Source organism: Mobula birostris, chromosome 27 (assembly GCF_030028105.1).
Source record: "Mobula birostris isolate sMobBir1 chromosome 27, sMobBir1.hap1, whole genome shotgun sequence".
Classification (NCBI taxonomy): Eukaryota; Metazoa; Chordata; class Chondrichthyes; order Myliobatiformes; family Myliobatidae; genus Mobula; species Mobula birostris.
The window spans coordinates 20,064,675-20,082,667 of record NC_092396.1 but is presented as its reverse complement, the minus strand read 5'-3'; the positions used below and the strand labels follow the sequence as shown (position 1 = coordinate 20,082,667).

The following is a 17,993-nucleotide window of genomic DNA, read 5'->3' as shown; positions in this document are numbered from 1 at the left end:
GAGTGTTGTGTATTTAATATTTCAGTAACATGTAAGTATATTGTTTGATTAAGCATTGCGGGTTCTATGGATAGATAGACATACTTTATTGATCCTGAGGGAAACTGGGTTTCGTTACAGTTGCACCAAGAATAGAATATAAATATAGCAATATAAAACCATAAATAATTAAATAATAATATGTAAATTATGCCAGATGGAAATAAGTCCAGGATCAGCCTATTGGCTCAGGGTCCCTGACCCTCCAAGGGAGGAGTTGTAAAGTTCGATGGCCACAGGCAGGAATGACTTCCTATGACGCTCAGTGTTGCATCTCGGTGGAATGAGTCTCTGGCTGAATGTACTCCTGTGCCCAACCAGTACATTATGTAGTGGATGGGAGACATTGACCAAGATGGCATACAACTTGGACAGCATCCCCTTTTCAGCCACCACCGTGAGAGAGTCCAGTTCCATCCCCACAACATCACTGGCCTTATGAATGAGTTTGTTGACTCTGTTGGTGTTTGCTACCCTCAGCTTGCTGCCCCAGTACACAACAGCAAACATGATAGCACTGGCCACCACAGACCCATAGAACATCCTCAGCATCGTCCGGCGGATGTTAAAGGACCTCAGTCTCCTCAGGAAATAGAGTTGGCTCTGACCCTTCTTGTAGACAGCCTCAGTGTTCTTTGACCAGTCCAGTTTATTGTCAATTCGTATCCCCAGGTAATTGTAATCCTCCACCATGTCCACACTGACCCCCTGGATGGAAACAGGGGTCACCGGTACCTTAGCTCTCCTCAGGTCTACCACCAGCTCCTTAGTCTTTTTCACATTAAGCTGCAGATAATTCTGCTCACACCATGTGACAAAGTTTCCTACAGTAGCCCTGTACTCAGCCTCATTTCCCTTGCTGATGCATCCAACTATGACAGAGTCATCAGAAAACTTCTGAAGATGACAAGACTCTGTGCAGTATTTGAAGTCTGAGGTGTAAATGGTGAAGAGAAAGGGAGACAAGACAGTCCCTTGTGGAGCCCCAGTGCTACTGATCACCTAAAGGAAAAAAAAACGAACTAAGACCCAATATCCTGGACCCCTGTCTCTTTCTTGCAATTGTTTTTTGTTTTGAAGTTACAAATTGTAACAGAAACAGTTACTGTTTCAGAACCTGGAAAAATGTGGTGTAAAAAGGAGATTAAAATATGAAGAGGAGAGAGGAATAAAACTAAGTAACCAAGATGTGAGATACAAGGGTAGAATGGCTAATTAATTCTAAAAACAGATACTCTGTAATCAGACAGAATCTGGGGAAAAGGGAACCGAATTAACATTTCACATCTGTGAACTTTCAACCTCACCGACCTTCGACCTTCTCTGTAGCCCTACCACACCCCACGCCCCTCACAACCTTTCTCCGCAATATACAGCATTTCCACATTTTGCATTATTTTACAACATCTGCAATATTTTACTTACGGGCTGTTGAATTCAGTGTTACATCCGAAAGGATATAATGTACCTAATTTGAAACTTGGGTGCTGTCTTTTGAGCTTATCTTAAGCTATATTGGAACTGTCAAAGGCAGAGATCTCAGACTGAACTGGCTCGAAGAATTAAAATAAAAGATCATCGTGGTATGAATTGAGTTTTATTTAACATTTTTAGAGCTGCTTGTATTGTGTGGTGATGAAAGGTCTGAAATGGCAATAGTTAATTCATTTCCATTGATACTGCCTGACCTGCTGAGTTCCTCCAGCATTTTGTGTGTATTGTTCATTTATTTTCAATGTCCCTCTAATTATCTTTCTCATTACACTGTTGCATTTTATATTCTGCTTTATTTTCTACTGACATTATTATAAGCCTTTTTGTCTTTTATGTGGTCACTCAGTATTTTCGCATCGAGAGAGCTCTGACTGTAGGGCATCTTTCCTTGTCTCCTCATTGAACATGTTTGTTCCCTTTATGTGAACAATTGTGCCATAACTTGCCAGTGTTTGATTCTATTCCAAATTGGAGAGATCTCCAAAATCTGATTTGATTTGACTTGACACAGACCGCAAGTTCATATTGTCTGCTGGTCTTGATTTCAGGGAAATATCGAAAGTTAATCTGCACATCTGAACGCGACACAGTCTGTATTGACTGCCAACGAAGCACATTCAAGGAGGAATGGAGTAATTCATATGAGTGCACACGCTGTGTGGGAAAGTGCACTGATCGTAAGTCTTTCTCATGTGTGAGTACAGAACAGTGTAAACTCAGAGACTTAGATACAGTGGCAAGACTGACCAATGATGAGCAGGTAATGTTACAAGAATATTGTAAGATTCAGAACCATTTCTGAAATCCTCCTACTTTAATGACTATTAATCCCCATTCCCCACACTTCCCAGCCTCTGATAGTGAAGACCAGAATCTCTGGAGAGTTGATTCTAATCTAACAGGGTCTTTGACTTGCTTCAGTAATTCATATTAGCAATGGGAGAACCAGCTAGCATTTCTACTTATCACTGGGTTTGGGTCCTGCTAGAATACATGTTTATGATTGTATCTGGTGTGGTGGATGAGAACAGTATCCCTTTATGGAGCTGTCCAGATCTGAATAGATGAGTGGCTGAAATTTGGCCAGGAAACATACTTGGCAGGGGAGGGAGTGGAGTAATGAAGAGCAGAAAGGATTTGAAACAAATTCTAGTGTGTGAAGCCCAGGGGGATAGGCTGAACATTTTCAGTAAAACCATTAATCTGTCACCTTTCTCCTGCTGTCTTCCTATGTTTTAGCTCTGCGACAAGTTCAAAGCTGTACCAAGAAGACAAAGCAAATCTGCGAGTGTAAACCGGGAATGTTCTGCAAAACTGCGAGCAATAACTACTGCTTGCAATGTGTTGAACACAGCATTTGCAACGAGGGAGAATACCTGATTAACGCAGGTGTGAACGTTTGGCTCCAAGCCTGAACAAGTGTTATCCGCTTGGGGAGAGGGATTCTAGTGAAGGACCTCGGGCTGTTTGTAACCACACTAGGAAGTAATTGACAGATGGAAGACCATCAAGTCTAACACAGGTTTTGACTTTATCCAGAAGGAATCAATAACACAAAGGCAGACTAAATTAGAATAATAGAATAATTCCTGAGAGAGAATAGACTTGGAAACTATTTGGGAACTTGGATTGATATGGGAATATGGAAAACATGCTGTCCTGGGCCAGTCCACGTGGTGGACTGTTGATGTCCCTGACAGAAAACTCCTGATGGATTGTACAGAATTATTGGATTAAGCTCATGATATTTGAGATTTATTTACTTCAGTTCAGGCTGAATGAAGAGTACTTCATCCTTTAATCGCTTGTGGATTTGTGATTAATTTTTAGAATTTCACATTTCTTTGCTCCTAATTTATTCTAAAGCAGTAGTTGGTAAACACTCTGCTATTCCCAATTGCATTGTTTTGTTGTTTGTCCTATTAAAAACCTTACATAACACATCTGTCCTCTACTTGCTTTGTATTCTGTGTTTCGTGTTTATTATGTAGCTAGTCACATGTGCAGGTAAGGGCAAAGGGAATAAGTAGCGTATTCTTGCTTATTTCATGCAGCTTGGGGCTGGTGGAGGATATGTCTTTTGCTGACAGCTGAATAACACTTAGCTAATACTTGGGTGCGCTTAAGTTTCAACGCTTCAAGATTATATGTTTGCTAACTGCTAGTAAAGGATTTGACTTTGGGAGTGATCACTGGAGCTGGAGGCACATCAAGCAAGTATAATAACTCCGTAGCGGTCGCAGGCTGGTGGCAGTTGTTTTATTTTGGTTTAGTTTTTCTGCCACAAACTCCCTCACTGTCTTCCCTTTCAGACTTTGCCTTTAGCTAACAAGCAGAAAATTGAAATAGCTGGAAATGTGAAATAAAAAACCAAAATTGGCAGAAATCACTTGCGGAACTGGCAGCTTCTGTGGAGGGTAAAGCTTCCATTTTAGTTGTACTCATCTCTTCTTTTAATTTAGCCTCCGTATACACTCAATACCCATTGTATCTCTGGTAGTAGACAGCTGTCGATCCCAGGGGATCATAGGTTTGCGCCTGTGGTGGACCGTGTCCTCTCCAGGGTGCAAGCCTGGGCGGGAAAATTTGAAGAACCAGCTGTTGCCCATGCAGCGGGTTCCCCCTCTCCACGTCACTGATGTAGTCCAAGGGAAGGGCAAGCACTGATACACCTTGGCACCAGTGTCGTCGCAGAGGTTGCCAGAGTGAAGTTGTAAACAACATCAAACTGCCTTAGGGACCCTGGCTCCAGATTTCTACTTTGGGGCTTACTCCCGAAGCCTCTCCCATGGGTGGGTATTGCTGCAAGGCAACATAGGTTTAAAATCATCGTTTTCCTTCTCTTGGGTGGGCTGGCGTCCAAGGCTGACGAGCCCCACCTTCCCGAAGCATCTGGTTTTGAGGTGCCAGTGGTCCACCTTTGCCCCTTCTCTTGTCAGTAGAAACAGTTCTGCTGGGCCTCGCAGCTAAGCCATCCATGAAGGCCAAGAATTGGACTTGGTTGTCCGAGGCTGTTAGAGTCGCACGCCATTTGGGGCACTTTATAGGTAGTGGGAGCTTATCCCCACCACCACCCCCGACTATGACAACCTTAGGAACCATTTATCTCTTATTCAGCAAGAAACTTGTGGACCTGGTCTCTAATTCAGCTGGAAACCCAGGACCTGATCCCTAATTCAGCTGGAAACCCATGGAGCTGAAGTGTTAACTTCCTTCATCTCCATGGAAGGTAACCGAGTCATTGAGTGTTACCAGATTATCCTGCTGCCTCATTGCTCAAATAACCCCACAGCCTGTGGACTCACGTTCGGAGATTCTGCAGCTCAAGTTCTCAGTACCTGGTTTCTTTTTCTATCATTTGTGTGGTTTGCCCACCTTTGTACATTGAATGTCAGTCTTTGTTACGTGTGCTTTTTCATGGATTCCATTGTACTTCTTAGAACATTTATCAAAGGCTTAGTGTAGAATTTCTTTTTCCTGTGCATTGTTAGTTGAGTTTAAGATTAACTAATCAACTCAATTTCAGGCAACAAATGCAATGATTATCTTTCATCTCCTCACCTTTGTGCTTCTCTACCAGGAAATGCCACAAAGGACAATGTTTGTGGACCCTGTCCAGAAGGCACGTTCTCAAGTACAAAGTCTGTCTCCACCAAGTGCCAGCCGCATACCAAGTGAGTGCCAGTGATTGATCAGTTGCAACCAGTTACTCTGCTTCTGCTTGGGGTCACAGCCCAGAGGTAGGGGGCTCTTGCAGGAGGAAGGAACAAAGGATTTGAAAGGCTGAAGGTCCACGGGCCCCTGTGCCTGAGGGTCCCCACGTGTCTCTTTGCTGAGGTGTTCTTTATGGGCTGTATAGAAGCAACGATTATCCTCGATTCACTTTTCTCAGGGTCGGGTAACATTCCTGATTACCATCCAAATAGCCCTGGTGGGAAGGCTGAATAAAAGGTTTGTTCTTAAGGGAGTAGCTACCCTGGGGGAGGAAGGCAGGACTTGCTGGACAATTAAGAGAGAAAGGTCCACTGTGTGCTTCTTCCACCTACCAGTTTTGGCCCAAGTTGCAACTGTGATCGACATAACACTGTAATCTATCAAAGATCTGCAACAGATCTAGAATGTAGTTCTGAAAGCTGTGGAAAGGAACTATGGGGTCCTTTAGTGCAAAATCACCCTTTTCTTTAAGCATGTGGCTTTTTTCCCCAGAGATGAAGTAGGAGATACAAGGAAGAAAATGTTTTACACAGTCAGTATAAATGAATAAACATGTCAATGTTAGAGATATAATCATACTGATAAGAAATGTACCTTCACCCTGCTTTTTCTACATTTCATTGCTCATGTACTTGATCCAAAATTTGAAAGATATGTTTTTCTAAAAAGCATCTGACATGATCAATATTTGTTCTGGCTTCTCTCTCTATCCCTAGAACTAGCCTCATTGACATGAAATGATACTGTCTCTGGTGCCTCCCTTCCTTTTTGGTTCCATTGTTCTGGGCGAGATGGAGCAGATGGTCATGGCAGGCACTACCTCTTCCCTCTGGGATAGCGGGTAAACTGCTCCTCGCCATTCTCCCCTCTGGTGAGAACGTGTCCGATTTACATATTCGTTCTTTGTCATCCAGTCCCTCCACCCTGATGAACATGTTATTTGTTATTTTCTGTCATCTCCATCCTTCCTTTTGCATGGTGATATCATCTATCTAAATGCTCCTTAAACTTTGCTTCTAACACCTCCCCTGCCATCCCCTCTGGCAGCTCATTGCGGGCGCCTGCTACTCCATGTTTTCAAAAATAAACTTCCCACGTGTGTCTCCTTGGTGCTGGGAGAAGCAGGTATTTCAGAATCAGGTTTGGTATCACTGTCTTTGCTCGTTCTCTGTGATGCTCATCTCCAGGGCGCTGAGGCAATGAAGACCGCCCCGGCTGCTGTGCTCCATGTCAGCTAATATGGACTGATAGATGAGGAACTGGGCCTTCTCTGGGGTTCGGATCTGAGGACTCAATTTTGTTTCAGAATGCTGTTGTTTGCTTCAATTGTTTGCATGCTTTCTCCCCCCTTTCTCTTGTGCACCAAGTGTTGGTCTGTTATTCTAATTTATTTTTCTTTAATTGGGTTCTTTCGGGTTTCTTGTTTTGTGGCTACCTGTGAGCAAGCAAATCTCAAGGTTGGTAATAAATGTACTTGAATCTTGAATCGTATATTAGATTATAAGAACACTCAATCCTCTTTTATTGTCATTTAGAAATGCATGCATGCATTAAGAAATGATACAATGTTCCTCCAGAGTGATATTACAGAAAACAGGACAAACCAAAGACTAACACTGACAGAACCATGTAATTATAACATATAGTTACAGCAGTGCAAAACAATACCATAATTTGATAAAGAACTGACCATGGGCACGGTAAAAAAAAAAAAGTCTCAAGTCCAGATTGACTCCCGATAGCAGGCGGCAAAAGGGAGAAACTCCCTGCCATAAACCTCCAAGGCATCGACAACTGCCGATGCCTTGGAAGCAGCCGACCGCAGCCGACACCGAGTTCATCTGTCTGAAAACTTCGAGCCTCCGACCAGCCCCTCTGATACAGCCTCCCGAGCGCCATCCTCTGCCGAGTGCCTTCGACCTAGCCCCAGCCGCCGAAACAAGCAAAGCCGAGGATTCGGGGCCTTCTGCTCCAGAGATTCCGGTTACCACACAGTAGCAGCGGCAGCGAAGCAGGCATTTCAGAAGTTTTCCAGATGTTCCGCTGTGCTCTCACATCCGTCTCCATCAAATCAGAATTGTGCACGGTCCCCTACTTGACAGATTACAGATATCATTCACCGGAGAGGCTGCGCGCGCTGCGTCGCGCTGCCATCATCTCCTCCGCCTCCTCCGCCTCCCCCTCTCCCTCCTCCCCTCTATGATGTGAAATTTCTGGGTTTGCTGCAGCAGTACAGTGCAAAGACATAGAGTTACTATAAATTACAAAGTAAATAAGGAGGGCAAATCCAAAAGGAATAACAGGGTAATTTTCAAGTTGTTAAATCATGGGTCCATGGATGATTTGGAAGTTTGAGAGCAGAGAGGAAGATGCTGGTTTTGAATGGTTGAGTGTGAGTTGTGATTGCTTGTAGTAATAAGAAGAGGGCATATTCTGGATGGCAAGTGTCCTTCGTGATGAATGCCACCTTCTTGAGCAACTGTTCTCAATGGTGGGCAGCACCATGCCTGTAATAAAGCTGGCTGAGCCCGCACCCCCTTTTCAGCATCTTGTAATCTGGTGCATTGGAGCCTCCATTTCGAGCAATGATACAACCGGTCAGAATGCTCTCCACTGTACACTGGTAGAAATTTGAAGGAGTCGTCAGCAACATACCAAATCTGCTAGCGCTGCTAATGAAGTGGAGCCACTGGCATGCCTTCTTTGTGGCTGCATCGGTGTGATGGCCCAGGGGAGATCGTCTGAGACGTTGACACCAATGGACTTCATTCCTCACACTTTCCACCAGCCAGCCCTCAATGAAGACCGGTGAAAGTTCTCCTAATTTCCCCTTCCAGAAGTCCATTATCAATTGTTCAGTATTGTTGATATTGAGTGTGCAGTTGTTGTCACAGCAGCACTCCACAAGCTGGTCCATGTCACTCCTGTATGCCTCTTCGATGCCACATGAGATTTTACCAACAGCAGCGGTGTTATTTATGAATTTATAGATGGCATTTGATCTGTACTTAGCCGCACAGTTATGAGTGTAAAGAGAGCGTGGAGCAGTGGGCTAAGCACACATCCTTGAGGTCGGCCTTTATCGGTTGTCAATGAGGAGATGTTTTTACCAATCCGTGTCCGTGGTCACTTGCCAGATTAAGTGTCATTTGGTTAAACTATTTGGCTGACACCTTTACAAATATTATAGCATTTTCAAGTATTTCTCTCATTGTGAAATACTGAAGATATAAAAAGTTTTCTGTGAAGGTTTATTGTTTTAGAGAGGAGACATAGAAAATAGAGGTGGAAGGCACACAGTTGTCTGATGATGTGGGGGTGACATAACACTAGCTCACCTCACCTGCTCACTCTCCTTCCCGTCCCCTTACACCATCCCTGCCCTTTTCTTGAGTCAGTCACTGGAATACAGCCCGATTAGTCTAACCCTTCAAGCCTTGCACTTTTCTAGTTTCAAGATATTTTGGCGCCAACATCATTGTTTTCATGTTTGGGGGTAAGATTTGCATCACAATTCCATTTACCATCCATGACTATTCTCTTTCTCTGTTCATTCTCAAGATGTGCCAAATTGTTAAAAGAAGGCACAGCGACTACAGATGCAGAGTGCGACAATTCTTTCAGCCCAGAAACCACAACCCTTAAGACCAGCATGAGCAAGTTGAACTTGTCCAAGGCATCCACATCTTCACCAGTCCAACTTCTGACCACTCTGAGGGTAGATTACCGAACAACGTTATCCATTGCGGTCGTGACTCCCAGAGGAAATAGTAAGTCAATTTAGAGTTTCTCTCTTAACTTGAATGCTAATCCTCATAACTTACCTGCATCCCCTCCCTACCTGCTTTCCTCCCTCCCCATCTGCCTTCTGGTGAGTCTTGTGCAAGACACTGGCGATCTGAAGTAAATTCCAATTTCTTGCCTGCTTGACTGCAATCAGCCATTGTCAAATAGACAAAGGGATGAATTAAAGCAGCGGTCCCCAACCACCGGGCCACAAAACATATGCTACCGGGCCGCGAGGGAATGATACGAGTCAGCTGCACCTTTCCTCATTCCCCATCACGCACTGTTGAACTTGAACATAGGGTTGCCAACTGTCCTGTATTTGCCGGGACATCCCGTATATTGGGCTAAATTGGCTTGTCCCATACAGGACTGCCCTTGTCCCGCATTTCCCCCGCTAAGGTAGAGCGTTCCTATGAAACCTTTTGTGGCGAAAAGGCGTAAAGTGAAGAAGCAATTACCATAAATTTATATGGGAAAATTTTTGAGCGTTCCCAGACCCAAAAAATAACCTACCAAATCATACCAAACAACACACAAAGCCTAAAATAACTCTAACATATAGTAAAAGCAGGAATGATATGACAAATACACAGCCTATATAAAGTAGAAATAATGTATGTATATAGTTGGGAAGATTAAGCCAAAACCGATATGTGGGGAAAAAAAAAAATCGGCACGTACGCCCATGCGCACGTCACATATGCGCACGTCACGCATGTGCACACAGGTGCCCGTGCAAGGCTTCATTGTCATGGTAGTCCTTCCCAGGGTAAACACAAGTGTCCCGTCAACATACAGAAAAATTGCTGGTGTATGCAGCAGGCCGGGCAGCATCTATAGGAAGAGGTACAGTCGACGTTTCGGGCTGGGACCCTTCGTCAGGATTTGACTGCTACTTTTGTCCCTTATTTGGGAGTGAGAAAGTTGTCAACCCTAACTATAAAAGACATGTTGAGGTGAGTTTGATCCTACTCGAACACCTCCCCCCCCCCCCCCCGCCGTCGGCCAGTCTGCAAGAATATTGCCAATATTAAACTGGTCCGTGGTGCAAAAAAGGTTGGGGACCCCTGAATTAAAGGACAGAGGGACATGGAGAAGATGTGCATTCAAGGCTCACTGTTCCAGGGAAGACTTCCCCCAGGAAGAGTTTGATCCAGTGGTAGCAAATGTGCAAAGAGCTTGAAACAGAATCTGCAAAATACAATTTGTGATTGGAGTAAACTTGCTAAGTTTTAAAAGGAAAATTCATTCAAAACTTCCTCAAATCAAGCATTCCCGTATCACTAAAATGGCATTTTGAGATAAAGTTCCAAATAAATAAATCCCAGAGTACGAATGGCATTTATCCATGGGTGCTGAGTGTGAGAGTTGTAGGGCTCTGACACAGAAAACAGTGGAGTTACCTCGGGCGCAGTGGAGTTACGTTGGAAACATTCTAAACAGTTGAGTTGGTTGTGACTACCTTGGCTGTCCATTCCTGTTTATTTTCCTCTAAACATACCTATTTTTATCTCTGCTTTCCCCTTTTTCCATTTTCCTTTCCGCCTCAGTCTTTGTTCAGTCCTGCCTTCTCTACTTGCTTCTCTTAATATGACTCAGTCCTTCTCGGTATCTCCATACGCCTCATCTCTGTTCACCCGCTTGTTTTCTCTCTGTCTGCCACCCAGCTGCTTTGCCAGTCTGTTTCTCAGTCACTTGCTTGCCCTGCCTGTCACTTGTGCCCAGTTTCTCAAGTGCATGTTGGGCGCCTCTTCCTTGCCTCTCTCTTTTTTTCGCACGTGCCCCAAGTCTCTTTCCCCTCGCTCTGCCGTTCTCTCTCTTGCCCTTTGTCGGCTCCATCTGGCTATCTCTCTGGCACGTTAGAGATCTGCCATTTGGTCACTTTCTCTACCCCCTACCCCCTCTCTGTCTGTCTCTCATACACTTTAATCAGATGACTGCTTTTGGTTTGTTACAGAACAGATGGTTAATCTGCTTCTGACAGGCGGATTGGCCCTCGCACTTTTGCTGATTCTCATCATTTCCAGTTTGCTGTTTAGCCGGAAGAACTATTTCAAAAGTCTACTCTTGTCCAATAGAACTAAGGGTAAGGACATTCCATCCCCGTCTCTCATCCTTCCCTCTCTTCACTTCATCTCTTTTTTTTTTGGATTTTTAAAAATGTGTTTCTACAATATAGCTACAGAAAAAAACCCATCAACAAAATGGAGTTTTATCATCTCTTTTTATCAAAGGACATCCCTCAGACCTCACCACCTAATTGAATTGAATTGACTTTATTTCTTACATCCTTCTTATACATGAGGAGCAAAAATCTTTACGTTACGTCTCTGTCTAAATGTGCAATCATAGTGATTTATAATAAATAGAACAGTCAATGTAACAGATATACACTCAAATCAGTGTGAGTTCATCAGTCTGATGGCCTGGTGGAAGAAGCTGTCCCGGAGCCTGTTGGTCCTGGCTTTTATGCTGCGGTACCGTTTCCCGGATAGTAGCAGCTGGAACAGTTTGTGGTTGGGGTGACTCGGGTCCCCAATGATCCTTCAGGCCTTTTTCACACCTGTCTTTGTAAATGTCCTGAATCATGGGAAGTTCACAACTACAGATGTGTTGGGCTGTCCGCACTACCCTCTGCAGAGTCCTGTGATTAAGGGAGGTACAGTTCCCATACCAGGCAGTGATGCAGCCGGTCAGGATGCTCTCATTGTTTCCCTGTAGGAAGTTCTTAGGATCTGGGGGCCCATACCAAACTTGCTCAACCGTCTGAGGTGAAAGCGGTGCTGTTGTGCTTTTTCACCACACGGCTGGTGTGTACAGACCACGTGAGGTCCTCAGTGATGTTTATGCCGAGGAACTTGAAGCTGTTCACTCTCTCAACCCCAGATCCATTGATGTCAATAGGGGTTAGCCCGTCTCCATTCCTCCCGTAATCCACAACCAGCTCCTTTGTTTTTGTGACATTGAGGGACTTCATCTCTTTTTATCAAAGGATGTCCCTCAGACCTTGCCCTCCGCCACCTTCTCAAACTTACCTATCCCTTGAGCCTCAATACCCATTCCCAGTCATCACTTCCTGATTTTAATGTGTGGATTTGACATTTTTCTCATTGTTACCATTGAACAGGAGGTATAGACACCTGAAGTCTCACACTATCAGATACAGAAACAGCTACTTTCCTAGAACCAACACACATCAAAGTTGCTGGTGAACGCAGCAGGCCAGGCAGCATCTATAGGAAGAGGTACAGTCGACGGTTTGTGCCGAGACCCTTCATTAGTCCTGACGAAGGGTCTCGGCCCAAAACGTCGACTGTACCTCTTCCTATAGATGCTGCCCGGCCTGCTGCGTTCACCAGCAGCTTTTATGTGTGTCGCCTGAAATTCCAGCATCCGCAGATTTCCTCGTGTGTGTGACTTTCCTATAACCAGCAGATTTTTGAGCCTTTCCCTACACATCCCTCACACTACTTCAGCAACCGAACACTGTGGACCACATTGTACTGTCTTTTTTTTTTTAATGGACTTGTATAATTTATGTTCCGTATGTTGTCTGAATCTATGTGCCAGTCATGCTGCTGAAAGGTTGTGCCTGGAACCCAGCGTACTTGTATATATGACAATCAGCCAGACCCCCTTCCTATCTCAAATATCCTTTTTTGGGTCCACTTTCGTTTTCAGCTAGATTTGTCTCCTTTACATGTCTCTGTTGAGAGGGGACTTTCAGAATCAAGGCGAATTCTCGCTCACCACCACTAATCAGAGACCCTTTCTGTGCGCCTGCTAGGTTCCATCTATATCATGAGTCCTCGCACAGTGTACGTGGGAGTGGAGACCAGTGATTGTGCCAGCCCTGATCAGCAGGACCCTGTTGCTAAACCTCAGGAGCCCCTCATCCACTTTCCTCAGCAGGAGTCGGTGAAGTCTTTGAGTACAGGAGAGAGTCATGTCTTCCCAGTGGAGGAGGAGGGGAAGATTTTCCACAACCCGGTGCCTGCAGCCGACTGTTAGCAGCTGGAAGCAGTTCAACTGGCAAAGCTCGTGGATGTTGGACACAGACGGTCGTGCTGATCTTACTGAAGTGCTTGAGGGGAAACTTACCAATCTTACTATATAACCGAACAACAAATTCAAGCATGCTGACTGAGAACGGTGAAGATTTTCTGGTACTTATGTAACTATTGTCTTGCTGGCTGTGAGGGATCTTTGCGGCCTAAAGGGACCAGCACCGGAGACCAGCCCCCTAGTACTAGGAGAGACCCTGTCCCTGTCCCCCCTCCACACTCCATGGCCACTGGTGGCCAGCCTTTGGATTCTTACGAGGAGACTCCAGCCAACGTAGCTCTCCGTGTCACCGAGGCATGCGAGCCTCCAAACCCTACGGCAAGGTTGGAGGGTCTGACAGTGAGGTCTACCCCCAATATTTGGAGTGAGCCCCATTCTCGTTCCACTTTGGAGAGCACACCCCTGACTGGGTATGCAGAGCGAGCCCCTTGGCATAGCAGGTGAGCACCCCCCCCCCACCCCCACCCCTGGTATCTGTGCAGCTACTCTAATCCTAGTACTGGACCGTCGAGCCTTTGGTGCTGAGCTGCTAGTTTTGGGGTGTGCTGTCTGTGAGGCTGTTTGTTTTGCTAGAATCTAGATTTTTGGATTGATTTTAAACGCTTGTTTTCTTAAATTAAGGTTCTTTGTACACTATATCATAGACTGATTTTTAGAGCCATGTCTGTTTGATTAAAGCATTTTATTTCAGACTTGCTTTCAGACGATTAGTTCAGATTTCAGCTGCATGCGAAGTGTGAAGGGTGGTGAGGCTGTTCTGTGAGAGTTCGCTCTTCCTGAAGACTACACTTGCCAGGTGTAGGAACGCAGTCCACCGTGTAATGCAGCGTGATAAACCTCCAGTGCACTGAGCTGCACATGAACCACCTGTTGCGATCCTATTACCATCGACGCCTTTAGTGTGCGAGTACACAAATAAAAATGTCGTCTTACATGTGTGTTGAGTTTCTGTCCGTTATGCCACTGGCGTTGAGGGCAGCAATGAAGGTCCTCCATCTCTGGCGGTACTCAGGGCTTCCTTCGTCATGCCAGTAGCTTCCTCTCGGTTTTCACTACTGAGAGTCATGCAAGTCCCGGGTGGAGACTCAGGAACACCATCACACTCAGATGTGGAAGGATTTTTCATTGCTGTTTCTGTAACAATTTTGTTTTACCAGTCAGGGTTGTTAGCCCTGAGCTGAACCTGGAGGAGCGGTGGACCACTCTTAGTCTGTCCTCTAACCTTTGACCTGTTTGGCATGGGTGACCCCACCAAGAGCCAAAGCATAAAGTCCAGACTCCAGCCAACATAGCTCTCCAGGTCATTGAGGCACACAAGCCTCCAAACCCTACGACAAGTTTGTGGTCCTCTTGTAGGGTCTCCTTGCATAAGGAACCAAAGTCTGAAATACTTAACCATGAATTTTTGTCTGAATATATTGAATGGCATTGATGGATAATTGGTAACAAACAGGAATTAAAGGCTAGCCAGAATGGGTTCAGAAGTGAGTTGGGCTTTTCTTGTGGAACATTTTCTTTGGAGCTGGGGTAGATTTTGTTGGTTGAGAACAAGTGTAATTTCATTGTTTTATTCTGTTGTACTTACATCAGTTACGCTATGACATCGTCAAATCAAGCTGTCCTCAAATGTCGTGTTAAGTTCTTCTGATCACTTAGCTGGAACGTGGGTTGAGTTTTTAGAAAAGATTGGATACTTCTTGGCTCTAAATAACTTTGCAGAAAACAAGTAGTCTATTTTACTCTCATATGTAATTACCTACTGCCTGTTACGCCACTGACGTTTAGAGCAGCAATGAAGGTCCTCCATCTCTGGCAGTGTTTACGGCTTCCTTCGTCATGCCAGTAGCTTCTGCCTGGTTTTCACTACCGCCAGTCATGCAAGCACTGGGTGGCGGCTCAGATATAGAAGGATTCTTCATTGCTGTTTCCGTAACAATTTTGTTTTACCCGTCGGGGTTGTTAGCCCTGAACCTGGAGGATGGTGGACCACTCTTAGTTTGTCCTCTACCCTTTGCCCTGTTTGGCATGGGTGACCCTACCAAGAGCCAAAGCATGAAGCCCTGACTCCAGCCAACATAGCTCTCCAAGTCATTGAGGCACACAAGCCTCCAAACCCAGAAAAGGTTGTGGCCCCTTTGGTGGTCATATGTAAGTGCTAAGACAGAAATTGATTAAAAATCATAACTTTGTCAGGTCTAGAGTTTGAAGAGTTGGTTAAGTTACTTGGAATTATACCCTTGGTCCTGTAGCTCAGCGGTTCTGGTTTAATGTTGGAATTAATGTTCAGATGAAATTTTTGTGGACTTAGGCACAGATTAGGGGCAGATTGTTGCTCACACTGGGTACATTCCTGGTTTGAGGGAGATGTTTGTGAAATTTGTCATGTCCACAGTCAGAGGAAGCTGATCACTGAGAGGAAAGAATTTCAGTCAGTCACTCAGACTGATCAAGCTAACATAGGCTTTGTAATGTCACCCACCAAGGATTCAAAATGTTAGCTTCGATCTACACCATCTTCAGTAAAAGAAAGACACAGCCTGAAGAGAACAAGCTCAGGACCTAAGTCTCGTTAGTGAGTGCAGTTATAAGGAATCTCCTGATACCACAGTCGTGGCATCAGCCATCACCTCTGGAATTCAGGTCTTTGGTCCTGTTTGTACCAAGGCTGTAATGAGGTCTGGAGCTGAATGATTATAGTGAAACACAACTTGAGCATTGGTGAAAAGTTTATTGGTGAGTAAATGTCACTCAATACCTTCCATCACTTTAGAGTCAAAACTCTATAGGGACGTACTGCACAAACACAAGCGTGTGACCCCTCATATTTATACTGCTGTTGTATCTAAGTGCACTAATCCCAGTTACCTTAGATCTGTAGCCTTCTATGCCTTTGTACAGTACTTATGTAGATTTTTCTGTCATCTGCCTCCAAGCCTCATCTGTGAGCCAATAATTCCCCTTCAGATCCGCTCTAAACCTTCTACGTTCTCACTTCAAACATGTGTCCTTTTGTCTTTAGCACCCCCACCATGGGAAAATAAATTACTGTATACCTTATCCACCTCCCCTTATAATTTTATGTACCTCTATCAGGTCAGCCCTCTGTCCCAGGGAAAACAAACCAAGCCTAATCGGTCTCTCCTTATGGCCGAAAGGCTTAAATCCCAGCAGCACCCAAGTGAATCTCCTCTGCATCTTCTCCAGCACAGCCTTCAAATGACGGGGGAGAAAAAACTGATGAAGATGAAATAAAGTCACAAGAAGTACTGGAAATATAGCAGCATAAAGAGATATCAATGGGCTGGCTGGGGGTGTAGTGGCACCAGCACTGGACTCCGAGGCGGAAGGTCCTGATTTTGAATCTGGCCAGGTCCCAACCTGAGCAGCAGCAGTATCTGTGTGGAAGAATGGCCTAGCAATCTACTACTGTATCTACCACAAAAACCCTATGGACAACTACACCACCCATTGGGTCGCCATGAGCCGACGGTGACTTGACGGCACTCAACAACAACAAAGAACTCAGTTTTTCAATCACTCAACCCCCTTACCCCAGAAGACTGCAGCATTACGTGTTGGCCAATGATGACTCTCAAAATTTGCTAATAATACCCAACTTAGATGTGTGGTAACCAGTGAGAATGTGTCCAGCAGGACATAGATATGTTTACAAAAGTGGCTAAGTGGCAGAAGAAATTTAATGGAGAAATGTGAGTTTTAAAATACACACACAAACAGAGGTGAAGCATTCACAGGCATGAATCTTTCAACGTGCCAGATCATGTTAGCACAGTACACGAGGACCTGGGCTTCAGAAAGAAGTATTGAGGGAAGTTAGTTGGACCTTTAAGCAAGTTCTGGTTAGGCCACATCATCATCGTCATCATCAGGTGCCACGCCCAGTTTGAGCTTTGACTGCCATGGCCCACACACTCCTGTTTCGGGTCAAGTGGATCAATTCATCGGTATTCATTTCCAGTTCTCTGGCTGCTGTCTCCATCATCATTTGCCTTTGTCTTCCTCTTGCTTTCTTCCCTTCAATCTTTCCCATAATTACTGTGCATTCTAACTCCTCTTTCCTAATCACATGTCCAACGAAGTAATGTTGCCTTTTCATGATCTCATACATCATTTCTCTTTTTGTGTTTGCTCTGTTCATGACATCCTCATTAGATATTCGTTTCATCCATGATATTCTTTGCACCCTCCTCAAAAACCACGTCTCTGCTGCTTCAATTTGTTTCCTCATGTTACTAGGTACTGAGTCATATAACTGCTTCCCTCTGTCCGTAAAGACACCCTGGGGCATGGTCTCATCTAATGACTGAGGGATCCGCTCCGCCCACATCTTGCACACTTCCGCCCCTCCTGGGGTGGATGCTATCCCAAACGCCAGGCTGGGCCTGTCATAGCTAGAACATTTATTCACAGACACTACCTCCAAATCAGACCACTCTTTCCTCTTTCCCAACAGCATGGACAGCCCCGAGTTCCACCTCCAACTCGTCAATGCTGGTCTGAACTCGGACAAAGACCTCAACCACCACGCATACAGCAATAACCAGCAAATAACCCACAGAGATACACATTACTGATTTAGAAAGGGCAACCACACAGCATGCAGCATGCCAGTAGATCCAATCCCGGATGAGCCCCCACAATGTAGCCCCCCGGCCACCATCAGGGTCGCTCGGCTCACTGTTGTCTAGGGAAACAGCCCTCTGCCCCGCCAAATTGGGTAATTAGTTTGTGTGGATGCTGTGTGATGTACCCCACCCCGCCCAAATAACAGACAATACACCAGATACGATTAAATGATTTACCGTTTATAGATATTACTGGAACTATATAATTAATAGAAGATAAAATATAAAAGGGAAATAAAAGGCTCC

At 44.9% G+C, this 17,993-nt stretch overlaps 1 protein-coding gene across 2 annotated transcripts in view; it reads left to right on the top strand.

Moving 5' to 3' along the window:
- The window catches only part of LOC140188601 (tumor necrosis factor receptor superfamily member 1B-like), a 36,252-nt gene extending 22,264 nt beyond the window's left edge, over nucleotides 1–13,988 (top strand). For both annotated transcript variants that reach the window (XM_072245033.1, XM_072245034.1), the window contains 6 exons: nucleotides 2,082–2,210; nucleotides 2,773–2,922; nucleotides 5,114–5,207; nucleotides 8,809–9,017; nucleotides 10,994–11,122; nucleotides 12,824–13,988. In XM_072245033.1, the coding sequence (XP_072101134.1) occupies nucleotides 2,082–2,210; nucleotides 2,773–2,922; nucleotides 5,114–5,207; nucleotides 8,809–9,017; nucleotides 10,994–11,122; nucleotides 12,824–13,047 (935 nt within the window). In that variant the 3' untranslated portion in view covers nucleotides 13,048–13,988. The remainder of the gene's footprint in view (nucleotides 1–2,081; nucleotides 2,211–2,772; nucleotides 2,923–5,113; nucleotides 5,208–8,808; nucleotides 9,018–10,993; nucleotides 11,123–12,823) is intronic.
- Nucleotides 13,989–17,993: the final 4,005 nt, after the last annotated feature.